This window comes from Balearica regulorum, chromosome 15, assembly GCF_011004875.1.
Source record: "Balearica regulorum gibbericeps isolate bBalReg1 chromosome 15, bBalReg1.pri, whole genome shotgun sequence".
NCBI lineage: Eukaryota > Metazoa > Chordata > Aves > Gruiformes > Gruidae > Balearica > Balearica regulorum.
The window spans coordinates 2,765,548-2,792,535 of record NC_046198.1 but is presented as its reverse complement, the minus strand read 5'-3'; the positions used below and the strand labels follow the sequence as shown (position 1 = coordinate 2,792,535).

At 54.8% G+C, this 26,988-nt stretch overlaps 1 protein-coding gene across 8 annotated transcripts; it reads left to right on the top strand.

The window, feature by feature from the left end:
• Positions 1–3,043: 3,043 nt before the first annotated feature.
• Positions 3,044–26,493, top strand: CDIP1 (cell death inducing p53 target 1). 8 transcript variants are annotated; one of them, XM_075767854.1, is made up of 6 exons: positions 3,053–3,110; positions 22,106–22,212; positions 22,788–22,886; positions 23,491–23,637; positions 24,024–24,288; positions 24,963–26,493. In XM_075767854.1, exons 3-6 carry the CDS (start codon positions 22,802–22,804, stop codon positions 25,072–25,074), a joined length of 609 nt encoding a protein of 202 aa, XP_075623969.1. In that variant the 5' UTR covers positions 3,053–3,110; positions 22,106–22,212; positions 22,788–22,801; the 3' UTR covers positions 25,075–26,493. The 8 variants fall into 8 exon arrangements, with proteins under 8 accessions (XP_075623974.1, XP_075623969.1, XP_075623967.1 ...); XM_075767852.1 differs by having other exon boundaries at positions 3,055–3,103; XM_075767858.1 differs by lacking the exon at positions 3,053–3,110 and adding an exon at positions 3,270–3,415.
• The last annotated feature ends 495 nt before the right edge of the window (positions 26,494–26,988 follow it).

Genomic DNA, 26,988 nt, shown 5'->3' with positions numbered 1-26,988 from the left:
CCCAAAACCCTGGGGCTCCAGGGCAGAGCCCACATCTCCCAGCTTAGCCTTGGGCTAGGAAGGAGCCTGAGTTTGGGACCTTATACCTGACACCCTGTGCCACCTGGCCATCCACACAGGTCCCTGGGGAGCCTGGCCACTCTGCCAAGAGCTCTCCAGCAACCAGTCCAGCTTCACACACACACCATCTGGAAACTGTCCTTCAGGAGCTGCAGCTCCTCTTGGAAGCCCTCAAGAGTGGTTTTCAGGGAGCCGATGGTGGTGAGCATCTCCTGCAGCGCATCCATGACCTGAGGAACACAGGTTTGGCCAGTGATGCTGAGTCCCCGCAGGCTCCAGGCGATGTGGGGAGAAGGGAGGCTAAGCGGTGCACAGTGAAGACCAGGGTTTGGGGGTGTCTCTGAGACCCAGTGGAGCTGCCACTGCATCGGTCACATCTGGCTGGCCCATGGCCATGCCCACGGAGCTCCCCCAAAATGAAACGGAAGACACTCAAAGGGGACAAGCGTCCCAGCTCCAGCTTCCTCACCCCGGCAAAGTGCTGTCGCCTTTTCCCTTTGCTCTATAGTTCTGCTCAAAGCCAAGGTCACGATGTGTGAGATGGGACCAGCTTGGGGCTGCTGGGTCTCACAAGGGATGAAGAAGTGTTGGGTTTGCTGTGGGCCAGCCCCATGTTGCTGTGGAGAGGACTGCCAGGCACAAGGCCACTACAACTCATCCTTGTGCTGCAATGCATGGCTCCAGTGAGTAGGACAGCTCTGATATTATGTGTTGTGTTTCCCACTCAGACTGTAAACTTGAACAGGCAAATAACTTGAACTTGGGCTGTGGCAACGTCTCCCACAGGGTCCTGCCTTAGCGTGGGGACAGCCTGCCTGCGAGGCAGCACCCCTGTCACCCACAGCTCAGCTACTCACTGTGCCACAGGGAAGAGAGGAGCCTGAGAGGGATGCTGCTGTCCCTGCTGGGGGGGGTGGGAGCTGGGTGCTCCAGCCCACGGCCACCCCAGCCCCAGGCACAGCTGGGGGACCCTTGGCAGGGCAGGATGGGACCCAACAGACCTAAATCTCACAGCAACTACTGATGGAGCCTCAGGGGCAGGTGAGAAGTGACCAAAACCACCTTTGGCCAGTGGCTGTGTTAAATACCACTCTTTAACTAGTCCCAAGTGGAGCTGGGGCCACCAGAGCCAGAAAGGTGCCTCCGTGGTTTGCTGAGCTCCCTGGTCCCAGGGCAGCAGATGTCATGGCAAGGGCAAGACATGACATGGGTTGTCACTGCGTAGGGCAGGACACTATACAGGGCTGGACACTGTGTGTGGCAGGATGCTGTGTCGGGTGGGACACTGTGTAGGGTACAGTACAAGATGGGCAGGACCCTGCACAGACAGGACACTGTGGGGCAGGACACTGTGCGGGGCAGGATGCCACCCAGAGCAGTACGTCATGTAGGGCAGTGTGTGGCATAAGCCGGGACACCACGTTTGGTTCAACAAGGCTCAGTGTCGGGTCCTGCCCTTGGGTCACACCAACCCCAGGCAATGCTACAGGCTTGGGGAGGAGTGGGTGGAAAGCTGCCTGGGAGAAAAGGACCTGGGGGTGCTGGTCAACAGCTGGCTGAATATGAGCCAGCAGTGTGCCCAGGTGGCCAAGGTGGCCAACAGCATCCTGGCTTGTAGCAGAAATGGTGTGGCCAGCAGGACTAGGGAAGGGATCGTCCCCCTGTGCTTGGCATTGGTGAGGCCACACCTCAAGTGCTGTGTTCAGTTTTGGGCCCCTCACTACAAGAAGGACATTGAGGTGCTGGAGCGTGTCCAGAGAAGGGCAGCAAAGCTGGTGAAGGGTCTGGAGCACAAGTCTTACGAGGAAGGGCGGAGGGAACTGGGGGTGTTGAGCCTGGAGAAGAGGGGGCTGAGGGGAGACCTGATGGGTCTCTACAGCTACCTGAAAGGAGGTTGTGGTGAGGTGGGTGTTGGTCTCTTCTCCCAAGCAACAAGTGATAGGACAAGAGGAAGTGGTCTCAAGTTCTGCCAGGGGAGGTTTAGATTGGATATTTGGAAAAATTTCTTCCCCCAAAGGGTTGTCAATCATTGGTACAAGCTGCCCAGGGAAGTGGTGGAGTCCCCATCCCTGGAGGTATTTAAAAGATGTGTAGATGTGATGCTTAGGGACATGGTTTAGTGGTGGCCTTGGCAGTGCTAGGTTAACGGTTGGACTTGATGATCTTAAAGGTCTTTTCCAACCATGATTCCATGATTCTATGCAGGGCAGGATGTTTGTGTAGGACATGACACCGTGTAGAGCAGGACAGGACCCTCTGCGGAGCAGGGTGCCGCAGAGGGCAGGACGCCAGACTGAGCAGGACACTGTGTAGGGCAGCACATGGCGTAGGGCAGGACCCCGTGTGGGGCAGGAGCCCGTGTGGGGCAGGCAGGACTGGGAAGCCAGCGGCCCAGCAGCAGCGATGCAGCAGGGCCACCATCCAGAGGACGGTTTCTCACCTTCGTCATCCCCTCAGCCACTTCCATCCTCTTCTTCAGCTGCACCATTTGCCGTCCCTTGGCGGCCGGGGGCCCACTGGGGCACGCCTGCTGCCCCCCTGCCCTCCCCAGCCACGGCTGCCTCTGCTGATGGAGGGAGCAGGGCTTCCCCCGGCCACGCTGGCGGTGGGCTCCCGGAGACTCGTGGTCTCCTGCGGGCAGAAGTGCTGCAGGAGGCCGGGCAGGAGGATGTGGAGGGAGCCGACCCGGGGGCTGCTGCCCTCGGCGGTGCCGAAGGCCATGTCCGCCAGCCCGACGGCGACGCTGCCGCTGCCTTTGCCCCCCCCCCCGCTTCAGGGGCGCCCCGGGCCGGGGCCGCTGGCGGGGGGCCGGGGCTGAGGTCACAGGGGACGTTACCGGAGATGGCCGCGGGGCTCTGCCCCGGCCCCTTGCCTGGAGCAGCCCGGCGGGGAGAAGCAGGCCCCGGCCTGGCAGGGGGTGCAGGCCCCGGCCCCCGGCCCCCGGCTGGGAGAGCGCGGCCCAGGCCCGCCCCGCCACCGCCCCGCCCGCCCCGCCTCGCCCCGCCCCGGAGCCGGCAGGTGCCGGAGCCGCCGCCGGGAGCCGGGAGCCGGTAGGTGCCTCCCAAGGAGGCCGAGGCGGGGGTCGGGCGCAGGGTCCCGCTGGGCCCCGGGGAACGGGGCGGGGGGGGCGGGCGAGGGAGGAGGCGGCGGCGGCGGGGAAGGAGGCAGGCCGGCCGGCAGGAAGGCCCAGCGGGGCCGGTATTCCCCCCCAGCCCCGGCCAGGCCGCGGCGGCCTCCTTGAGGCGTGGGGACACCGAGCACGGGGGGCGGGGGGGAGAACCAGGAGAAGTCCAGCACCACCCGCTGATGATCGGAAAAAGAGGGAGGAAAATAAATCCCCGGTTCACTCCTTGAGGTAGGATCTCGCTTCTCCAGGCAGAGGGAAGGTCTCTGCGCTCTGCCGTGGCTGGAGCGTTTGCTGCGGAGCCGCGCGTCCCAGGGAGGAGAGGTATGGATAGATGGTAATATGGGCCGGGGAGAGGGGGAGGCAGCCCTGGTCTCGGACTGGTCTTTAACGCAGACCGGAGCGGCCGCAAAGTGCCGCAGGGTGCTACTAAAATCTTACAAAGCTTCAGCTTTGTACCCTCAGCAATGCAGGGAAGGGTTGGGACGGGAGGATCGGGATGTGCTGGAGGGCTGGAGCAGCGGGCGCGGGATGAAATTTAATCGGATGGAAAGCGAGGTCGTGTACTTGGGAAAAGACTTTCCGCTGTAAGGTGAGCGCTTCAGCCCAACCGAGGTCGTGACAGCTTGCGGAGAGGACGGCTGGGAGCTGCCAGCAGGGCACAGCTGTGAGAAGAGCAAATACGATCCGTTACCCAAACGGATCCCTGGAAGAGGAGGGAGCCAGGCCTAGGTAGAAGTGTGTGTGTTTCCAGTCATCCCTGCTCCGGAGAGATGAGCTTGGGCTGGAACTGCCTGTTCAGAGATTGGGAATGAGGAGCCGAAACAAGCCCAGATCTTTTGACGAGCAGTAAGAGGAATTGTGATGATGGGGATGATGTTGTCCATCAGCACATTGGCAGCGTGAACCCTGTGAAATGAGGAGAGCTCATTCAGCTAATGAGTAGCACGGCACGACAACAAATACCAATGAATAAATGTTAATGGGAGGCTGGGAGGTCTATAGCCATTAGAGTGGTGAGATCTTGGTTCTGCCTCCCAAGGGGACTGGAGAGGCAGAAGGGCAGGAGCTGTTGAGGCAGTGTTCAGTTGCTTTATGAAAAGCACAGGGGGTTGTGATTGCTGCTTAACGGAGGGACGGGGTTTGGGACCCCAGGAAGTGCTCCAGGGCCGTGCTGGGGAGCGGGAACAGGCATGCTGGGAAGGACGCTGCCATGCCGGCATCCTCTGGATCGTCCGCAGGAGTCACGCTCAAGGTTAAACTCCTCCGAGTCCTGGCAAGTGTAGGGGTGTCCCCCTTGGCCCAAGGCATCACTGCAGAAGGTGTTCAGAGATGGTCTCCATGCACCGCTGAGAACTGCTGAGGGGGTGCTGGTGGTTGTCACATTCCAGGCTGAACCTAAAATACCAGGCTGTAGCCTGGGTCAGGCACAATGATTTTAAGTAGTAATGTTTTAAATGATAATTTTAGTGGTTTGGGGCTGTATGTAAAACTTGCTGAGAAACACTTTGTGAATATGCAAGATACCTCCTGTTTGTTCCCTTTTAACCAATGTGCTTGAAATGGGGCTTTCATTTCAGCAGGGGCCCTTCTGCTTTCCAGAGTGTGTGACCCGAGCAGGTAGTAGGGGAAACTAGAGTGAGTATTGTGTAGCGTAATATATAACCATAGTATGTCATTCATTCATTTTTAGGAACTAAACAAACAGGTCAGTGCGGAAAGCCCAGGCTGAAAACTTCCCTTTCCCAAAGGCTTCTAAATGTTGTAGCAATGTCCGTGCGTCCCAGGAAATCCCCGGAAGCGTTTAACCATGTACCTGTTCTCCTCTCCTTAGGCGTTGTGCGAGGAAGGAATTCCTGCTTGGAGGCAACGACTGGGAACTGATACGAGGCTGTCTAGTGATGTGGCTTGAGCACAGACGGGGATGAGGCTGTAACAAGGGCAGGGTGATGGAGCAACGTCCCCAGATGTCCCCTGAGCGATGCCAAGGGGAGCAAAACACGCTCGGTCTTCCCCAGCTGCTGTTGTACGGGTGGTGGGGCTGCGGTGGCTGTGTCTGCTCAGGGCTGCAGTCTGGGAGGTGCCGGGAGAGGGGATGTGTGTGTTCATGTGCTGAGCACTGAAAGAGCTTGCCACAGGTGTGACTGGAGCAGGTAACAGAGAGGGAGCTTCTCTTTCAGAACCTGAGCCCTTCCTAAGAAGATGGAAGATTCTGCTGAGTTTCTTGTCTTCCCTCAACAGGTCCAGCACCTGAAATTCAGTTCTGAAATTCAGTTCTGAAATTCAGTTCCGTGTGTTTCTCTTCTGACTGGAGCTCTGTCTCAGCTGCCGTTATGAAAGGAGGGAGGCTCTCTCCCGTCAGTGCTTTGTTTTGGTTTATGAGCATGTTTTTGAAGCTCACTTCCTAATCAGCCATGCTTTCTGTGTGTGGGAAATCACGCGGTGATGCAAAGCATGGTGACTGCTTTCCTTCTGGCTGAAGTACAACTGGCAGATGCGCTCTGGGAGCGCAGCTAATGCACTCCTGCTAGTCCTTCAGCCAGGGGCCAGCCTGGAGCCTGTCCACAACGCCCTGTACGTGTTTCAGGCAGTTTTGGGTCCCTGGCACAGTGTTACTGTCTGCAGAAGTGTTCCCGTTGCCAGTGTTAGTAACGTAGCGAGAGAATGGATGAAAGTAACTTTATCATGCAAAAGATTATCTTTTCTTCCCCTTCAGATGTCAGTTTAGCAGATAAATACTTGTATTTAAAGGATGTGGTTGATGCAGAGATCTTCCAGTATGATGAGTGGTTTTAGCAGGAGATACGCGGACTTCTAGTATCTCCTCTGATCCAAGACCAGTTTTTTTGCTGTTTGTGGTACCATTGTAAAGCCCTACATTTGATTTCTTAGAATTGCTTTAATCAGGAGAGAATATCCTAGATTGAAACAAGCTAAGTTTCTTTTTAAACTCTTTTAAATAGTGTTTGTTGTAGGGTCTGCAACGGGGCTGTGCATCACTTTTGCGTGTATTGCCACGGCTCTGTACGTGTGCTGAATGTACGGTCAGTACTGTAATAGTTTTTCTGTGTGCAGGCTCACATTTACTCAGCTTTGCACCAAGCAGAGGAAAAGTGCCAGGTGAGACAAGGAGGAAACAGTATTTGAGTAATATGGAGGTTAAAATAATAATGAAGGCAGCAGGACTGAACATCAGACTGTGATGAGGTGTTCTTCCAGACTGATCTGTGCAAAGCTGCTGAAAACAGAGAGGATGGGAGAGCTGGAAAACAAGTAGATGCTGATATGCCTCATGGTCCTTTGTAGTGGTCAGTGATGTTCTAAAAGGAAAGATTTTAATTGTACAATAGTCCTCCCTTCTCCCTGATACAGTACAAGTGACGGTTCATAGCGGGAACTTCAGTTGTTCTGCAGATCGTTGGAGGTTTCGGGTTGGTTTTGCTTCCAGGACCTAATTTTGCGACTGTTACGCAGGCAAAGTGCTCTAGCCTGAAACTGATTGACCCTCCTAAAGATTTCAGAGCAAGACATACAAGTTCACAAACACAGAGGTGGATGCACCTTTTTTTCCTCAGAAAACACATGATGAGCAACTTCTGCCTTGGGATGTGATATTCACTTTGTTGTTTTCCTGTTGTTCCCGATCAGTGCTCGGTATCCATCTCGCAACCGGAGAGAAGCAGTGCGATTTTCATAAGCAGTGTCGGATCTTTGCATGCTCTCCAAAGGACATCTCTCCTCCTCTGATCAAAGGGAACACAATTAGAACAGATGCTGTAGGAAGCCACAATCCATTTTCTCAACAGTATAAAGTCTCTGAGGCAGGGGGAGCGCAGTTTTTACTTCTGGCATGAAACGCTCAGGGAAACTCTCGGCTGCTGTTACAGTTTTGCTTTGGGCTCATTCATTCAGAGCTGCCTGGTGGCTACAATCTAAAATTTGTTGTATTTGTGGTGGTGAAAAAGGGCTGTTTGAGAGCGTAAGGAGTGCGGCCAGCCTCCTGATCTGAGTAGAGGACGGAGGTAGGAAGGAAGCTGCTTCACGCCACACATTTCCTCTGTGAGGCTTCACTTTAGTGCAGCTTTCTTTAATCTGAACTCTTTAGAGTAAGAAAATAGAAGAAACAACCCTAAAAAATGGCGATGTAATTAGCATTTTAGGAATTGTGAAAAGCAGCTGCCGGCCGCGTGTGTTCAACTTTGTACCTCTTAGCGTGATGAAACCTGAGATGATCAGAGAATGAAGAAGTGAGCTGGGGCTTTCCGTGCAAATTAAGTAATATATTTCTCTATTACCTATTGTGATTAGTAACGTAACTCTGCATTAGTAATAGTTGTGTTTCCTTTACCTCCTTTATACATAAAAAAATGGAATAATACCCAGTTCTCTTATAGATTAAGAGAATTTAAGATAAAGTGTGCTGAGATGGTGGCCCCTCTGCCCTAAGCAGTGTGCAGGTAGAAATTCCCTGTTGTGTATGTCCCTGAACCTTCTTTGGTACCCAATCTCTGCGTGTAGAAAGAAAATCTCTACATTGCCCTAGCAGGCTGGCTACCTATTAACAGTTTTGGAGGATATTGCTTTGGAAGGAGCGCTCTAGCTTTAAGTTTACACACTGTTTCGTCTTGCATTCCATCTTACAATCATAAATTCCATCCATCACATCTTACTGTGGTACCCGCACATCCCATGCTCTAGCTAGATCTCATCTCTATTTACTCGTTGCATTGCGTGGTTGCAGGGAAAAAGATTTTTACTTACAACTGGAACCACAACTTTGCAGATTTAAAAAGGAAAAGCACGCAGGCTTGCTCTCTCTAGCTGTTGGGGTGTGTGTTCCCTCCTCACTCCAGATCTCAGCCAGTATTGTTTTTGTGAGCACTGATGTCCCAAAATGGTATCATCTACTGCACGTATCTTTACAAAGGAAGCCCACACTTATGTCATTTCACAATTGACTCTTTTACCAAGACAAGATATGGTGGCTGAGGCACGGTTACACGTGACTACATGTTACCTGCCAGAGTCTGGGGACGGCAGGCACGGTCAGCAGGGATGGACTCGGGGGGTCTTCCCATTTCTTACCTTTGCATCTTTAATCTGTCAGCACCTCACAGTGCAAGATAAAATGAATTGGAGGGTTTTTTCCCCCAACGTGTTTCGAAGCACAGTTATTTGATTGAAAAGGTACAGTCCCCCTCCCTAGTTTGTGAGGGTTAGCCGAGGAATTGTATTAAAAATAAGCCCTTATTGCTCAGAAATCCCTTGTGCTTCCTCCTAGAGCCTCACAGCTGGAGAGCAGGTATAATCTTTTAGATTATGGGTGAGTGAATAAGATTACTGTCCCGGGGAGAATTATTGTAAAATTGATTTCATTTAGGTCACAGAACAAAGATTGTCACGTGGGAAGACTTGAGCAAAACGTAACCGTAGCCTGGTCTTCCTGGGGGCTAGATGGGCAGCGCTGAGGCTTGCAGCGAAATGGGAGCGCTCGTCTTCTGCTCAGCCGTTCGCAGAGAGTCGTAGGAAACCCATCCAAATTGTGCTTTATCCTCCTGCCCTTCCAGTGTGGGTAAGGGAAACGGCTCCCCACTCTCTGCTAACGGCATCCCTGAAATGGCCTGCGCTTTCCCTGCTGGAAAGCATTTGTCCAGCTTGTAAGGCTTTGTGATAAAGGGATGCTAATGCTGTAGCGGAACAAATAAAGGCAAAGATCGGGGAATAAACAGGGAGCAGCTTGTGTTCCCACAGCTGTCCGTGGCCAAGCAGGGCTTGTGTCGAGAGGCTGGTGCTGGGAAGCACCACTAACTTTGCCTGATTCAGCCGGAGCTAAATTTGCCTCCCACGAGCAGAGGGAGGGTCGACTGCTTTTTATGGCAGTACCATGTGTTTTCAGAGCTTTTAAAAATAAAGATTGGCTAATGTGTTCTGGGTTGACTTGTTCTGGGTCTTGGAGACATGAACAGTTGTTCTCCATGTTTTCTTTCCTTCCCTTTTGGGTTGTTTTGTTGTGGTGGTGGTGGGGTTTTGTTTTTTTTTTTTTTTTCCTTTCCTTTTCAAATGGCCGTGACTCAGCCCTTCCCTGCTGCTCTCTGAGTTTCCTGGCTTCTGAATAGGCTATTCTTGGGACAGTGGTTCCTGACAGATAGGAACAAGGGGAGTGTTGTGTTGTGTTGGTTTGGTTTGTGTTTTTTTTCTCCACTGGCATGTCTTGATGTTCTGCTTCACTCTGATTTTTGCCTTGTTCCTGAATTACTGAATCGTCCTAAATTGTTGGATGCCATCTGGGGTATCTTCTTGCCCTTGTACCAAAGGAGCCGTCTCAGGCATGCTCCAGGCTGTGATCCTTGCACAGCACCAGCTTTTCTTTTGCAGCACGATGACGGTGACACTCCTAAGAGTATGGAGGGTTATCCTGGTACAGCTATGTCTGTTGTAACGCTTTAAAACCCCTTGATTTTTAAAGGGACAGTGCTTGGCTCTCCAGTGATCTGCCTTGCAAGGGGCAGATCCAGGTGAGGACCACTTCTTCGTGCCGTGTCCGTATGACACAGGTGACATGGTGACTCTCGCTGCAGAGCTGAGAGGCAGTGCTCTCCAGTTCAAATGGCAAAGCGTGACTTTGGATGCATGCTGCCTCTGTGCATACTTTCACAAGTAAGGGGAAATACGAAGTAGGATTTAAAAACAATGAAAAAAAAGATTTCTGATTGCTTAATTAGTTATTGCTCCCCCACGGATGGCAGAGGCTGGAAATCTGGAGGATGCTCTCTCTGAAATGCTTCATGATGCAGTTACACAGCTTCTTAACACAGAGGGATTTTTAATTTCTTCTGAAGTTTATTCCTCTGAAGTGTGGGCTGGGAAAAGTCACCTTCCAGTGGCAGGCAGCACACCCCAGGCCAGGCATGCCGGCTATGCAGATACACGGTTGGGAGTGAACATGTTGTCTAATACTAAACAATCTTTGCTGGGTTCTAGTTTTATTAAAAGCACAGCTCTTTCTGTCAAGACACAGTTCTATGGGAGGGGGAAGTAGCCTGAGCTGTTGTATATTTCGCCTTGAAAACACAGTTGGTTTTTTTAAAAAACCAGAGGCACTCTATGTTTTCTCAAAGTCTGTGGTTACCAAGAGAAATTTCTCAGACAAAAGTACTAGAGGACTCAAAACACAAGGGTAGTGTTCTTCTTTAGCATCCCTCCACGTTTTTGGATATGCTGTATTGTTGTTAAGCCAACCAAGATAAAAGCTTTTCTGTGCAAGGAGGCTTTGAGAACATTCACTGCCAGATTAAATTAGCCTTTCTGAGAATAAATTAGTCGTTGTGATGTAGGCAGCCCTGCTCACTGCAGCTGTAAAATCCACTCACGCTGGTACCCACAGCAGATAACTTAGATGATAGATGTGGTATCTGTGTTCGGGGTAGTGCTGTTAGCTTGAGATTAGATTTCTGGCTGGTGATGAATGAAAATCGGTCCGTTGAATGTTATTGATTCTTTCTCCAAATAAGTAGCAGGCCACCCTTTTAAGAGAGGCAAAGGAACCCCTGGGGTTCAGCGCAGCATCGTTTTGAGAGGAAACCACGGGCCAAAGCCAACACTGTACCTCTGCTGCGGCGACTCTCCAACCGGGGATGCTTTTGTGGTCCTCGAGGGTCCCAGTCACCCAGTGTGTGGCAGGAGGGGAGCGTTGGAGCCTTGCGTTGGAGGAGAGGACAAAGACTAGAACACGGAGTGGAGGAGAGCAGTCACGGAGGGATTTCCATGCTGCTGCTGACTCCTTTGGGCTTGTGTTTTAACTGACCACTGGATTAATAGCTGCTGCTGGCACGTGCGCGGTGCCCTTTTCTCAAAGGCGTGTTCAGTTTGTCTTCCAGGTAACTTAAGGTTAGCGCCTTTATTCTGCTTTATGGTACATAAGGAAGTGCTCGCAGGAGGTGTGGGTGTGTGCTGAAGGCTCAACTTGCTCTTACCACCTGCTGACCATTCAGCTTCTCCAAAATCTTAACATACTCTTTGAGCAAGAGAGTGGAGCTGGGACTAGAGACTGTTTCCATTGCTGTCCAAAAATCAGCTCTTCTGGGCTTGTAGCTCATCCACAGAGATGTCATCTGGAGCATATTTGCACATTGGGAGTGGAGGTTCCCCCAAAGTTCATGGCTTCAAGCTACAGGTGTTGTTATTTTAGCCACGCTCAGGCTTTCGGACTCCCTCTTGGGAGTGGCAGTTCAGGATGCTCCACGGTGGGAGCTCAGTTTTGAGCTGGCTGCTGGGCTGTTCTGGTGAGAGAGAAGACAGTTCCCAGCTTATTTAGTGCTGTAGCTGTAGGAGCTGCCCTGTCTTCATCAGGCTTGGGACAGGATTTCAGTCCTGAATCCTCCAGAGCAGCTGAGCTATTTACCTGCCCTGAGGCATCTTGGTCTTATGCACTTGAATTTTCACCGGTCTCCTCCCCTGCCGTGAGAGCAGTGACCCAGTCTTAGGACTGTTCGAAACCCGCTGACCAGCAACGCTTTTAATTTAACAGTAAAGCAGCGAGGTGTTGCCTTGACAGAGAGGCAGAGAAAAGGGTTTAGAAAAGCTTACAACAGGGACTTGAGGAGGTGCGTTGCTGCCTGTTAGGGATGCTTTGAATCCAGCTGCTGTGTCTAGGTTTTCAGCGAGAGGTCTTCTGCTTGCTTTGTCCGCGGTTCTGGAGTCCGTGCAGCTTGTATCCAGGTGATGTCCCACGCGTGCCAAAACTAGGATGGTGCCTGGAGCTGTGGCCTGGAGAGGCATAATGACATCATCTCTCTTCCTTCACCCATGTTTTTTAAAAGGAATACAGTTTTGCGTGCCCGATTGCAGATCTTGCTGAACTTGGCTAGCTGATTTGTATCTTGGTCACTGTTCTTGTCAGTTCTGCTTACATTTAAGTGAGCCAGGCTAACGATGTGGCTTTGCACGTCTTCCTCGTCTCCCCTGGCAGGACTGTCGTGCGTTGCCTCCAAGCGAGCAGCAGTGGCAAATTAGGCTCATGGGGAAGCAGCTTTTGGCGTGATCTGAGGGACAGATATGTAGCAGCTCGTTACGTGGTTTTGTTCAGCAGATAGCAACAGAGTTTTGGGGAAGGGGTTACGAAGGAGTTGGAAGGAACTTGGTGCTGCAAACTGTAACCAAAGTCACAAAATGCTTTGGGGTAAAAGTGACTTCCCTGGCCTGGGAAGTTGGTGCAGACTAGTCAAGTCTGGCTGGAACTGGAGGGAGAAATGGGATGGGCAGGAGCTGTGTGTGACGCAGCGGTGCGTCCACGTCCCGGTGCTCCCTCTGAGGCACCGCGGTGCTGCTGGAGACGACCCAGCACTGGGCACACTCAGCGGCTGTTGATCACTTGGGACATGGTCATCTGTCTTTGAGCCGTCCAGGCGAGCTGGGCTTGGGAGCAGGGGAGGTGCAGGGTACCCTCCTTCTGTCAAACTGCCACGGGACGAGCAAGCCCCACGTGAGCAGGGCCCTGGGCCACCCCGAGAGAGGTCCTGGTCGGGAAATGGGAAGGTCTGGTCATGCCATGGGAGCAAGAAGGTGAATGTGATAACATGAGCGGCCTCAGCACGGAAGAGGTCCTCCAGTGCACGTCTCTGGATGTGCATGGGTCCTCCTTCTTGGCAGTTGAACTCAGGTGAGATCTCAGAGCTTACACACACTCCTGCTTAACCCCAAACCACGCTTCTTTGCAAAGAGTGAGCCATGGCCTTAAATAAAATTGAGTGACATAGAGCACTTCTCACTAGTCCTCAGAAAAAAAAAAAAAGCGCAAGGTGACACTGTACCTGTTAAATCTAGATGTCAGCAGCTTCTCTGGTGCCAAGACAAGGGTATCTGTGAGGATAGAAAATGCAAATGTTGTTGGAGACTGGAGTCGGTCCTACATCAAGCTGGTGCTATGCCTCTGATAAGAAAACATCAGTACCGTGACATATGTTTTGTACATCACTTGGAAGGGAAACGGATCTGGAATCACCACCAATATATTCGAAATTATTTCATTGTGTTGCAAAATCTGCAATGGAATTCTGAATAGGCTCTTGGGCTCTGATTAATTCTGAAACTGAAATGCGGCTACATCTCCACAAAAGTGCTGATCCTCTATGACTCTAATTTCCTCCTCCCTTGGAGCTTACTGTGTTATTTAATGGCAGTCACACATCTAATCAGTTTGATTCAGCAATGATATAGCTATATTATTTGACTTTCTCTCAAAAAAAAATCTATAGAATGAGGCAGTAATGAAAAAATGGGGTGCATAAAGGAATAAAACATTTTTATTATAGTTTTGGGAAGGAAATCTCTACAATCCTGAGTTGTACTGTGAGACGTAGTGGGGTAATCATCCTGTATTCATCTTTTCTCTGCGAGAGCTGGGAGGTGCCATTGAAACGGGCGGGCGGCAGACTGACAGCAGGAGACACTTTTTCGTGTAGGTAATGCAGAGCAGAAGTCGCCTCTGCCGTCTGTGGCAGAGCTCTGCGAGCTGGTGAGCTATAAAAGAATTAGGGTGCTCCATGGAGACACTCCAGGCTGCCTAGTCTCTAAAACCCTGAGTGTGGGGAGCGGGAGGGATGACAGGGGGGTCATTCTGCCTTCACTTGCTTCCTAACTCGTCCTTAAGGATCTGTTATGGGCTGCCATCAGAGGTGAGCTGTGGAGCTGTGATTGTCTTTAATGCAAGGGACTGCGGAGCTTCTGCCCCATCTCCTCTGGGACTTCTGCTTGCTGTGAAGCTTCTTGAGCTGGTTTTTTTTGGTTTGTTTGTTTAAATGAACAACTAGTCTTGTGGCACAGTTGAGTTTGGTGTTATGTTAAAACACTAGTGTTGGAGTAGGTTTTGGTTTTAGTTGTTCTAGATTATTGCAGGTTATGTTAGTTATCAAATGGATGATGTAATGCAGTATTTATCCTCTCAGGGGAAAAAAATAAGTAGATGCACAGGACTCCAGGCAACAGCTGCTGATATCGCTGGGTGCTTTCCCATGGATGTTATCGAGTGTTAAGTTTGGGCTCTTTGTGAACTTCACTGAAAGTCTCACGGAAAAGCTCTCTGCTTCTCCAGAGATTTGGCTTGTGGCACCCTCCTTTTCTCATCTCAGTCTCTCTGGAGCAGATTGCTAAGGTGCAGAGGAACTCAGGTTTGTCTTTGATGTTTCTTTTAAATCACATCTTTGCCTCCATGGGAACACTTGGTGCGTGCTCTGTGCTTGCTCTGTGTTCAGAAAACTGTCTTTTGGGGGCTGAGCTCAGCTGCGCAGGTGGTCCAGAGTGCTCTGAGCCTTCCCCGGTGCCCCTAAGCGTGTAAGGGCAGGGGTTCAGCCTTGAGGTGTGGGGTAATGGCCTCTCCTCACTGGTAGCTCACAGGCTCCCTTGCAGCCCCTCTTGGCTCTTGTTGGATGTCACCGCCAGCACGGTGAGCTCTGCAGACCTGTGATGCTTCCCGCAGCTGTGTGCTGCAGCTTGGGAGCCCACGGCAGGGAGCAAAGAGCTACCCCAGTTCCTTCTCTTCATTTTGGCTGGTTTTTCTTTAAATGTTCAGGTTAACCAGGTCCTTGCAATGCTGTTTCTGCAGCCCTGGTGTGGAGAGCCAACAAGCACTCAGTCAGCCCATCTGGAGGCGAATAGTACTGGAGAGAATCCCAGAGACAGCAGCAGGTCCTGACAAACGCTCCTCCCGCAAAGTAACCCTTTGTGGGTCTTGCAGATAAACCATCCTTGTCTTAAGCAAGGGGATTTTGTGTCTGGTTTTCCTGGTATCCATACAGAGGAGCTGCACGAAGCAGTACTTTGAATCTCTGGCTGAGGACAGCTGAGCCTGGGCTGCGTCGTGGAGGTTATCTGATTGTGCTTGAGATTTAATACCCTGAGAAATCTTGCTTTGGACCCAGCACCTGGCTTCCAGTGAGGATCCTGCTCTTAGTTGATTTGCCTGCTGAGTTACAGTGGCACACACAAGGTCAAATGACATGTCTGAGGTCTCAAGGTAAACGACTGCAACAAGTGCTCCTCCAGAGATACACAGACTGTAGAGCAGAGCGGGGAGTTTTGGCTGTCTGACATAGCTGGATTGAATGGTGAATAACCTTCTCCTCCAGCGGTCCTTTGTGTTAAAGGACTGCTTCTGTCCTGCTTTGCCAGCAGAGCTCTCCATTCCCGCACGGAAGGAAGAGCCTGACCCTCCTGGAAGTTGCAGTTTTCTGCAGCTGAAATCCGACTGCGGAAGCGTGGGAGAAATCCGCTGTTCTGCGAGCAGCCTGGCCGTTTCTGCACGGTGGGTTTGTGCTCCCTGGCAGCGGGGCTGGAGGCGCAAGGGCTTGTGCTTGGGGCAACGCAGCTGAGGCTCAGGAAAAGAACAGACATTTCTGTTAGTCTTTAACTTGGGTTTCCATCTGCGCCTTGCGCGAGTGTGCTGTAGGCATGCGCCCTCTTGCTGCCTTGCCCAGGACCAGGATGATGAGTTGAGGAGGTGCTGCTAGGGTTAACAGTGGGGTAAAGGAGGGGGTACGTGCTCTCTGGTCAAGCATCGCCAGGGCATCCTCTTTCCAAAGCAGGCTGCAGCGCTGTCTGCTGTTTATTCCTTCCCTCCTGGCTCTGGGGAGATGCTGTGCAGGCTGGAGGCAGCAAATGCACATGGGAAGAGACAAGGCTGAGCGGGAAGTTTGGCTCGCTTGCAGGGAAAACCTCTTTTTTGTTTTTTTTTTTTTTTTCTTTCTTTTTTCTGTTCCATGTGAAAACCAAGCACTGATACTGCTTTTTCAGCAGGGATTTTTGCTGTCTTTCCTTTCAAGGTAAGAGCTGTCTGCTGTGCGTTGCGTGTGGTGCTTTCAGGAGCAGTGGGAGTCAAGCCACATCCCTGCGAGCCGAGTGCGAGCGGGCATGCGTGTGGAGAGGGCAGCATCCCCGACTTGCTCTGTGGCAGAGGTGTAACGCAGAGAACACGCTGCAGAGCAGATCCAGGCTGGGCTTTGGAGATGCTGCTCCGAAATGCCGCTGTGGAGGAGGGCAATTGTGATTGCCACAGTCAGGGTAGGGCTCTGTCCGCCTCTTACCTGAGCTGCTCGGTTCGGTCTCTTCCCGCTACCCCTAACGGCCTTTTAAAGGGGAACGGGCTTTCAGTCAAATGGCATTTTGCCACCACCTGCTCTGCCTTTTGTGCCCATACCTAGCATATTTGTCTGCTTCCCTAGTCTCGGTATTTCCCTGTTTCTGGAGCAGGCGGAAGCCCGTGGCACACAGGTAGCTTTCCTGGCACCAGGGAAGCTGGGGTGGTGTTGGCCACAACGCTGTCCCTTTTCTAAAAGGAAAGAAAGTGGCTGGACACACCGAGGGAGCCCAGCTTCTTCGGAGCTCTCGACTTTACTTTTAAAGGTGTATTCACAAAAACCTGGAAGCTGAACTTTGTGTCTGTTTGATGTGCAACGAAGCTGGAAGTGGTCATATCCTTTTATTTACTCATTTAATTTTAGTGTGTCTTTTCCTCTTCTAAATATCAGAAGTTATTATTTTTGTAAAGGAAGAGCTCCAAAAATGCGCAGCAGCAGCTTTTGAAGTGCCAACATCACTGAACGTGGTTGAGTATGAACAAATCCTGCTGCTTGTCTCAGTGGCTGGAGCCACCGCTCACACAGGCAAAACAAAGCCGCAACACCGTGGGAATCGGGTTATCAAATGCAGGAGGAGCAAGGACAGCGCAGGCCGTGTTTCTGCTGGTGGGAGTGGATCTCAGCTGACTCAGAGCTGCACGGGGCCAGCACTGCACCATCAGGGTTTGCACGTGAGATGTGCCAGCGATCTGCTACATCCTTCTCAGATTTGTTTCACCCTTGGTGATTTCATCCAGGAGAAAGCAGCCTGAAGCACACATGGCTGCTGCCTGGGCAGAATGGCGTTAACAAACCAAATCTTTGGGTCTCCAAGTAGTGCAGGAATTCTCTGGGGCTGTCCTTCTCGTGGCATTATCTATTCAATGCGTTGAGCTGGTGGGTAAGCTTTTATGGCATGTTGGCTTATATTCAGCTAGGACCTGTTGAGATATTACCTGGTCCCTGGTCCCACTACGTGCCACGCTTCAGCTGATTTTGATGACATACCTATTTGGAGAGCAGATTGGATGGGCAGCCCTTTCCTCTTGCCACGTTTGAATCCCAACCTGTTTCCGCAGTGAGCCTGTGTGACGTAGCAGGGGGAAATACAGCCAGCGTGGAACACTGGACCCTCAGCTCCTCTCATCGCCGCTGTAAGCAGCTGGGAGAGCTTCGTGGTCACCAGTTTTGGGTGTGTCAGTAATGGGAACGGTCAGCTTTGGGGTATCAATCCCCAACTGACTAGCGCCAGGGTTGCTGAGCATGGGAAGGAGACGGATCAGAAAGCCTTGTGTTTCTGTGTGTAGGACTGTGTGCTGCCCCACCAGCTCTTTGGCTGTGCTCGCTGCTGTGGAGAAACCTCAGACAGACCTCTTGGGGCTGGGAGTTACCCTGGTCTGGGGGGATCCAGAGACCTGCTGTTCGTTCTTCTCCTCACCCAAAAGCTTCCTGACGTGAGATCCTGGCCCGATCAGGGAGCACAGAGCCAGCTGTAGGGGAGGGCACATGGATCGAAGCCGTAGCTGGGGTAGCTCTGTCTTTGGGACTGCGAGGGAGTCGTGCTCTCCTGTTGTGTCTCTCACACTGCCGTGCCCCAGCAGGGCTAACAGGAGCGGTGGGAATCTGGATCTTTTCTCTTTTGTTTTCTTTAGCAAAGCTCCAGCCTAGCCTGTGCGTAGGCTCCCATGCAGCTGTGGCTTAGTCCCTTGTGTCCGCGCTGAGTCCAAGCCACCCGTAAAGGCCACAGGCTCTGAGACGGTAGGGGAGGACGAGGGGTGACCGTGGCCTATGCAGTCCCACGGCAGCGCCGCAGGGCACCTGAAGCTTGCTGGAGCAGCGAGACCAGCCGCAGCTTGCTGTCTCATCCACGCTGCAGCAGCGCGCGCCGGAGGGTGTACCGGCACGGGGGACGCTTGCCGTTGCCGCAGCCGAGCGCGGCTTCAGGATCTAGACTTGAGGGAGATAAGGGGCTTCACTGAAAACGCAGTGCAGAAATACGCTGCCAAAGCTCGGTGTGTTCAGCCTAGCAAAATAAAGTCTGACTCAGGGCAGGATGGCTGTTTGCAGCAAGCAGGGAGTGAAGGAAAGCTGTTCAGGCTCAGGAAGAGCTGGGTATAATCTGGCTACAAATAAACTAGAAACTGTGAGGCACTCAGAGCAGTGGGGACCTGCAACAGGCTTCCCGCGGGAATAGCAGGAGCAGGATGGCCAACACACCGCTGGCACATGAAGGGAAGTTTTGGGGTGTTGTCCCCAGAGAGGGAAGTATGGAAGGGCTGATCCAGTGGGTCCCCTCTGTCCTCTGGTCCTTGTTCTGCTTGGTTTGTCACGCTGCCGGCCCGTGGGGGCCCTTTGCTTGGCTCCTGCATTTAACAGGAGGGGTGTTTGTGATGGCTGAGCCATGGGTTCGTGTTCTGTAGGTGAAGTAGAGGAACCAGTAAAAGCTGTACTCTCTTCTTCCAGTTGGGAACTAATCTGTATTTTTAGCTGGAAATAGCGTTTCCTCTGTCCATCCTTTTACTGGTAACCAGCTCCTTTTGAGTCTTACGATCTTGCAACGGGTCCTTGCTCCCAAAGGACCTGCACTAGACCTTGGTGACTCCATCAGATCTTGAACTTAAGCCCAGTAAACTCGGCCAAAATTATTTGTAAAGCTTTTATTTGTTCCCTTGGTGTTCAGCTGATCTATAAATGTGGTTATTCAGTAAGCCGTAATGTGGATGCGATTTCTGCAGTTTTTGGGAACGTTTCTTCCCACGTGACAACAACTAGTTTTGTCTAAGCTGTTTTCATGACACAGAAATGCACTGGTGGTTCAGCTTTAATAAACCAGCATCGTTAACGTGGGGCAGCTTTGTAGTGTGCTGGCAGAACGGCTCGTCGTGCTGGCGTGGGTGGCTGGAGATCCTGGGGCGAAGCGCAGCCGGCCAGGGGCATCCTCGCTGGGACGGGCACTCCAGGCCCTGCCTGCCATGAAGTCTCTGCTGTGAGCTGCCGCGGGACGCCAAGTCCGTCTCTGTGGTGGTGCCACGGGCAGGAGAGGTCTTGTTTTCTCTTTTGCAAGACAGAGGGAGCAAAGTCAGTCGGCTTCGCTGAAAGCTACTGGGTAAAACCAGAAAGGACCAGCAGCAAGAGTCCTTGTTAGGTGCTTCTGGGGTTCCATGTTTTGATGCAAAATACTGCTGTGGTTTTGATGCAAATACTGCTATGTTTTTGTTTAGCAGCTGGATCGTCCCAGCTCACCTGCCTGTGCCCAGGTACCACCAACCTGTGCCAGCCCAGAAGGGCTCTCCCTGCGGGGCACGCTCCGGGCTCCCCGCCTGTGCCGGGTGGGTGCTGCTGAGGGAAACCCTGCCTCTCTGCAGGGGTGCCGCTAGCTCACTCCTGAGAGCAAAGTTGCCTTTCTGTGCTGCCATGGGCGTACGAGGGGGAGGATCTGGGTTGTTTTGCTTTGGCCACGTTGCTTTTGAGAGGGGAATACTGGCAGAGTCATCCATGCCGGCGCGGTGAGTGATGTTCTAGGGTAGCTCCCGACCCAACGCAGAGGGGAAGCCTTGTGTCCTCCAGCTCCCCACAGAGCTCTGGCGGAAATGGGCTGGGGCAGGTTTTGTGCTTCTCACATTAAGATAAAAGAAATTGCAGGAGAAATAGCTTTTAAGACACTTAAAAGCAACAGGCTTTCTTTTCCTCCCGGGAAGGGCACACAGCCAACATCTTGCTCTTTATGGATCTCTCTTAATAAGGAGAATATTGCATTAAGAGTGACTTGAGTCTGCCAAGTATGAGCAGAACAACTCTGCAGCCCCTGCAGCTTCCTTCATCCCAGTGCCCTCGTGGCTCTGGAGATCCATTGGCCCTCGCCCTCGTGGCTGCGTTTTCCTGCCGGTCAAGGTGGCAGGATTAATTGCTGGCTCAGTCTGGGGCTGTTGCTTCATCTGACGAGTGTTTCTAGAGCGGCTGGTGGAGCACGTGGCTGGGATTGCCTCTTGGTCTCCTCGTCTCCTGAGTTTTCTCATCAGCTGCTTTGATGACGGGGGAGTAAGGCCAGGGAGTGCTGAAAGATGTTACGTTATGGGAAGGCAGCGTCTGCGCGGTAATGGGAGGAGATCTGTTACGTTAGAAAAGCCATGGGCTCAGCTGGCCTGTGAAGGCAGGAAAGCTCCCTGGCAGGCCACTGTCCCCAGGTAAGGACTTGGGGATGCTCTGGTTGGGCTTGGCTCGTCCAGGAGCCCTGCAGGCACGGGGACAGGAAGGTCCGAGGCTCCTGGGTGGGGGGGTTGGCTCCTTTCAGAAGAATAAGTCCTCCTTTTCTTTACATCCCCAGTGAAGCTAAAAAGAGCACGGCCCAATTTGTAATTTTGTAGGTCACTGAAGGAGAAGGAGGGCTCTGCAGTGCGCTGCACCTCGGGTGCTTTCCTCCTCCTAGAAGTGCTCTGTGCCACAGCAGCTCTGCTGTACCTGCTGCACGGCCGGCTCCTTCCCCTGCCTCTTAAGGAAGGAACTGGAGAGAAAAGCAGGAGGAAGGTGACCCCCCAGCCACCCCTGTGTTACACTTTGAAGCCATGTGCCTGCAACATACCACCTGAGACCTCTGGGGAGAAATATTGGTCAGTAAATAGGGATGTCCTGGGGAGACCCTATGCTGGTCCAGGCTTTGCTCATCTCGGGGCGGGGGGGGGGGGCATCAGCATGCTGCTCGGTGATCAGCAATGGTTAATGGTGCTCCTCTGCAGACTTCTGTCCTGATTATAGTTCCTGCTGCCTTGCAGGAGGCTGCTGGGAGGCAGGAAGCCTGAGCTAAGAAAACAGGAGTGGAATAAAACAAAGCCAGGCAGGTTGGGGAGGGATGGGTCTTCCTTCCGGCACTTGCCAAGGCCTTGGCTTCCCTTGGCCCAGCAGCCACAGATGGAGGTGGCTGTGCCCCACAGACACCTCTCCGGGCACACCTGCGATGCAGGCAGGGCTGGAGGCTTGTGCCGTGCCGTGGAGGTTGGCGTGTCCTGGGTGGGTTGCCCACTGCACGGCATTGGGGCCGGAGGGAGCCTCGCTGCCTCTCCTCCCTAAGCAGTGACCCCAGCGGGGTGCTGCTCAGCTCGGCCCCGAGCTCGTGCCTCACCGGGGCTGCTGGGCCGCCTCACTGTTGTGCCTGGGGCCGGCCAGTTCTTTGGGTCCAGAGCCGCCCTGGTTGTGCCCGTGGGATTTTTGCAGGCTGGTTGTAGCCTGGATGTGTTTGTCCTGCTGAGTCGGGGGCTGCTGGAGTGGGACCTGTGGGACTGGCTGAGAAAGCACTGTCCTCACAGGAGGCTGACCTGCCTCAAGGAGACCGAGGAAACAGGACAAGCAGGGTCACATTTGCTCCTGGTTCTTTGGGGAACGAAGGATTTGGGGGGGGGGGGGTGTTCAGGTAGCTGTGCTCAGACCCCGAGGGGAGCTCCTAGTGCAGCTCCCTGGGCACTGACAGCAATGTCACCGTGTCCCACACCTGATGGCAGCCTTCCCAAGCACCCAGTGAACAGCCTCTCCTATGTATTTCCCAATTTAGTCACGGCCTACCAGATATAACTGAGCCAGAGTAAGCAGGGAAATCAGGTTTCTTGACGTCATTGCACTTCCTTGGCGTTCAGAGTGTGTTGGTGGAGCTTTTCCACGTGCCGAGGACACGTAGCCTCGTGCTGGCTATCGAGGGGGCACACGTGGGGAAGTTCCTGCCCAGAGCTGCTCGCACCATGCCTGCACCGTGCCTGCCAAGGCAGCACTGTTGCCGTGGCTCCTCTCCATCGCTGTAACTCGCTTGCTGTCTCTTTTCTCACAGATTCAGTGGGGTAAGCCGGCTTCCAAACCACGCTGCTCAGAAGAATTGTTTTTCTCAGCCTCTGAGCTCCTTGCTGCAAAGAATAGGACAGGGAAGTTTTACCCCAGGTAAAATAATGTCTCCAGCTGTTAAAGGTGGTCTTACCTTAAGCCAGTCCATGACAGTATTTAGGGATGCTCTCTGTAGGTTGACATCCTCCACCTCAGAGTTTGTGCTTCAGGCTCAGGGGTCGTGCCTTCCCCTCGGGGTTCGGCGTTGCCTGTCACTCTGCTGGGTGCAGTTGAGGGGCTGTGGGCAGCTTTTCCCCATCTTTGGTCCTGTAACGCTGCAGCCAAGGTGCTTGGCAGAGCAGCTCCTAGCCCAGTACTGCCCTGGCACGTGTGCAGTGCAGCCGAGAGCCGCGCCGATGAGCTGGTGTTGCACCACGCCTGGGCGTTGCAGGGGAAGCCACAGGAAGATGTTACACCTTGGATTTGCTGCCTGGGTTGAAGCCTGTCCAGTTTCAGGGCCACGGCCTTGTTTCTGCTGGGGGGGGGGGCAGGGGCTGAGGCCGGTGCAGCGGTGGCACCAGCCCCGGACCCCTCCGTCACCTGCCCTTCCCCCCTTCCCCAAGCACCGCGCGGCTCTGGGCGGCTGTGCAGCCAAAGGCTGGCGTCTCTTCTGAAGGCTTCTGTCCTTGCAGGGCCACCCTGAGCCATGTCCAACGACCCTCCGCCACCCTACCCGGGCAGCCCCTCGGCACCGCTGATAGAAGAGAAGCATGGCCCACCCCCTGCAGCAGGTACTGGGGGGGGGGGGGGCGGGACCGGCTGCTCTGGGGTGTCGGGGTGACATTGCTGAGCAGGCAGGAGCCAAGCACGTGTGGTTTCCCTGGGAGCACCCTGGCTGTGGCCTCTCCTCCCAGCTCTGCCCTGCAGTGTGCAGTGCGCTGGGGAGGGTGACGTAATGCCCAGCTCCGTCTGTCACCCTCTGGGGGGGGTGGCAGGTCCCAGGGAAGTGCCAGGAGCAGAAAGCTCTGCCTGTGCAAAGCCTGGCTCTGCTTGCTGCTGTGGGGGCTGTGGGGGGAATTTGGGCTTCTTGTCCAGAGGACGAGGCTCACGGTGCTCCAAGCAGCCCAGCACACCTCTTGCTATGGTGGGCCATGAAGGTGCCCTGGAGAAAGTGCCTGCTGGGCACAGAGGCACTTCCCCATGCCCCGGCCCTATCCCTGCTGCGGTCACAGATTCCCCCCCTGCCCCAACTTTCCCCCCCCCAGCTCCCCCCCCCCCCCCCCCCCCCCCCCCCCCCATGTTGTGTCCCCCTTCCCTGCTGGGGCCAGCCCCTCCCAGCCCACACAGCCACCCTCCCCATCAGTTCTGCTACCTCCTGAGTCTGTTTCTTTTCAGATGGCGTCACCCCTGTCGTGGGACAGCCCCAGGGGGTTCCCATTCCCCCTCCTGAATTTGGGCCACCCCCATACGAGCCACCCTCGCAGCCAGGGTTCGTGCCCCCCCACATGCCCACAGACAGCACCGGGCCCTACATGCCGCCTGGTGAGTACCATGAGGGGCTGCGTGAAACGGGGCAGTGATGGGCAAGGACCAGCCTCCAACATCCCCCCCCAATGCACACGTATCCTGGTGCCGTGGGTGGACGGACGGATGGACGGACGCGCGCACACACCCCCCCCCCCCCCCCCCCCCACCCCCCCCGGGGTGTGGGGACACAAGGGGCGGCGGGGGGGTGAGGGGTGGGCCAGCCATTGGAGCTTGCAGCGAGGCTCCTCGGGGTGGGGTGGGGGGCACAGTGCCTGCAGCAGGGTTGGCCCCAAGTCCATACCCAAAGTGGTGGGGTGGCAGCAGGGTGGGGGCACCCAGCGAGGTTCTGGCCTCTCCTGCCACATACGAAACCGTTCATATGTGTGCGTTTCTTGTTCCAGGAGGTTATTACCCACCCCCAGGCCCTCACCCCACCATGGGCTACTACCCTGCCCCTGGCCACTACCCCTCTCCCGGCGGCCATACAGCGACGGTGCTCGTCCCATCGGGGGCTGCCACCACAGTGACGGTGCTGCAGGGCGAGATCTTCCAGGGCGCCCCTGTGCAGACGGTGTGTCCCCACTGCCAGCAAGCCATCACCACCAAGATCACCTATGAGATTGGGCTCATGAGCTTCCTTCTGGGCTTCTTCTGCTGCTTTGTGGGGTAGGTGCTGCAAGCAGGGCTGGGGCCTCCCTGCTCCCAGCAGCCCTGCGGTGATGGTGGTTGCCCAACCCTGGTCCTGGCAGCCTTGGCCGAGCTGTTGGGCACAGCAGGGGCCTTGGCACCGAGGTGTTACTGGGGCAGCAGATGGGCCCCTGGGGTGACAGTGCCCAGAGACCTGGGCTTCTGCTGGAGAGGGGAAGGTGCCACCTCCAACGGCCTGTTGTAGAACCTGGCTGCAGAGCAGGAGCTGTCCGTCCCCTAGCCCAGACCCCACAGAGCCACCATCTTGCCTTGCTGCCAAGGACTGACAGCATAGAGGGCTGTGGGAGGGGATGGGGGCTTGTCTCAGCCCCCTGCCCCAGCAGTGGTGGCAGGTCAGGCCTCATGGTCCACCTGCATCTCACCAGGCTGTCCCTTCCCTCCATGAGTGGGCGAGACACTAACGCAGCGCTTCACCCTTGCAGTGGGAGCAGCAGCACAGCCCAAGCGTCAGGGAGCTTTGTGCTGCCCTTTGCAGCAGCAGGGGGTCACGGTTGGCTCCCAGGGACGAGGAGTCACCTCTCTTGCCCATACCCAGAGTGACCCCCAGATGTCTGTTGTGTCCATCCCCCGAGCCCACAGGCTGCCTCTGGGGCACCCGAGCTCACAGTGCTCTGCCTCTTCCTGTGCTCCAGGTGTGATCTCTGCTGCTGCCTGATCCCCTGCCTGTTTGATGACTTCAAGGACGTGACACACACGTGTCCCAACTGCAAGGCCTACATCTACACGTACAAGCGCATGTGCTAACAGCACCCCGGGAGCCTGAGCCGCTGGAATGACACTGGCCCCTCTCCTGCTGCTGTCCTAGTCTCTGCGTGTGCAACACTCCTTCGCTTAACCCTCCAGTGGTGTGTATGTCTGTGTGCCCAGCTCCCTCCCGCTCAGAGCTGCCTCCACCTTCCCCGAGCTCTGGTCCTCGCTGTGAACGGTTGGATGGGCGACACTGGCACAGGTGCAGAGGGGAGGCGGGCCCAGGCCCCAGCTCCTGTGTGCGGGGCTGCCCTGCAGCACGCAGGAGTGGCGCTGGGGGATTGCTCTGCACCCCCTTACGCTGCAGGGCGCTAGCGAGGCCCCTCTCGCCTGGAGCAACCCAGGGAAGAGCAGCAGCTGCTGGGGGTGCCCACCCCTCCATCCCCTGGCTGCAGGGACGCGCTGCCCCACAGGGAGCTGCTGCAGGTGGGGAGCACCTGCCACCCAGGAGGGAAAGGGGGGGCCCGAGCAGCCCACAGCATGCCCAGGGGAGATGGCACTGTCCCTGTGGCACTTTGAGGAATGGGCCGGGTGGTGAGGGGACAGGGTAGTGCCACCCATGCCAGGTTTCAGGGTGGGTCACGGCCCTCTCCAGCCAGGTAGGCAAAGCCCCTTCCCAGGGAGGGGCAGGCAGAGCCGCCTTCGAGGCACGGTGTAGGGGGGACAGCAGCTGCCTTGCCCTGGGACTGCACCCTTGATCAGCACCTCCTTCCTGCCAGAGCAGCACTGTGGCCACAGCTGCTCCGGCTGCATGCACCTCCTCCCAGCCCCTGCTGCGGCTCTTTCAGGGAAGGAGAGCTGCCCCCAGCAGCCTCTCACCCACCTGGCAAACTGTTAGCAAAAATGCACCCAGCACATCACTCCCTGCCCCAGCGCTGTAGATTAGAGGAGTTTGTTACCAGACCGCAGCTGGCTCGCAGCTCTGGAGCAGACCCATGCCCACCCGCTGCAGAGCCCCGTCCCCACCCCAAGCCCGGCAGGGTCTGTGGGCACACCCCCCCCGCAGCACCCATCCTGCCCCCACCGCGGCTGCACCCTGTGGGGTTCCCTGTTGCATGTGGGTGTAGGGGTTTAATTTTAGCTCACTTGATAAAGGGCAGAAGGAAGGGGGGCACACGGGCAGTGACAGGAGCTGCCAGCAGCACTGTGACGGACGAGGGCGAGAGGACCTGGGAGCCAGTTTTTGGCCTCTTTGTGGCTGTGCTGCCTCCTCCTCCCTCCCCTGGCCCCCACCCCCGGTAGCCAGGGCAGCTGGAGCTGCAGCCCCCAGAGGGAAGCAGGGCTGGGGATGGGGGGTGTCTCTCTGTACACAGGTCTGCAAACACAGCCTGGCCTGCACAGGCAGCTGCTGTTTGCTCAGAGGTGGAACTGTGGCACTAGTCAGTGTTTTTATGTAAATAAATAACAGACCCTGAACTCATCTACATCTTTTCTTCTTCCCTGCTCCAAATCCACAGCAGCTCTGCCCTCAAGGGAGGCGAGGATGAGGAGGGATGGCATGGAAGAGGAGAAAAGCCCCCCCAGTTCTGGGCTAGAGGAGAGCAGAGGGGTACCCATGTCCTGAAGCCCAGCAAAGCAAGGGCAGGGGTGCAACCCAGAGCCCCTCCCTGCCTCTGGGGAAGCACTGCCCCCAGCAGAGCAGAAGCCCCTCACCCGGGGAAAGCCCCGGGCCCTGACAGGGCCTGGCTGTGCCCTTCAAGCAGGGGCAGTGGGTCCCCTCTCCCCAGGAGCTGGGGGAAAGCCCAGGGGAGGCAGCAGGGACAGAGCAGGGTGTAAGGGCAGGAGTGTCTCAGGGAGTGTGTGAGTCAGAGACACATAGAACAGTGTGGGAGCAGTTACACACCCCCCTTCTCCCCATTAACCTCCTCCCCAGCCTTCTGGCATCCCCCCCAGCCCTATACCTCTGGGCCC

Coding starts and splice junctions, on each gene's coding strand:
- CDIP1 (XM_075767859.1), top strand. CDS start 22,802: ATGTCCAACGACCCTCCGCCACCCTACCCGGGCAGCCCCTCGGCACCG. Junction 22,887..23,490: donor TGGCCCACCCCCTGCAGCAG/GTACTGGGGGGG, acceptor GTTTCTTTTCAG/ATGGCGTCACCCCTGTCGTG. Junction 24,289..24,962: donor TTCTTCTGCTGCTTTGTGGG/GTAGGTGCTGCA, acceptor CCTGTGCTCCAG/GTGTGATCTCTGCTGCTGCC.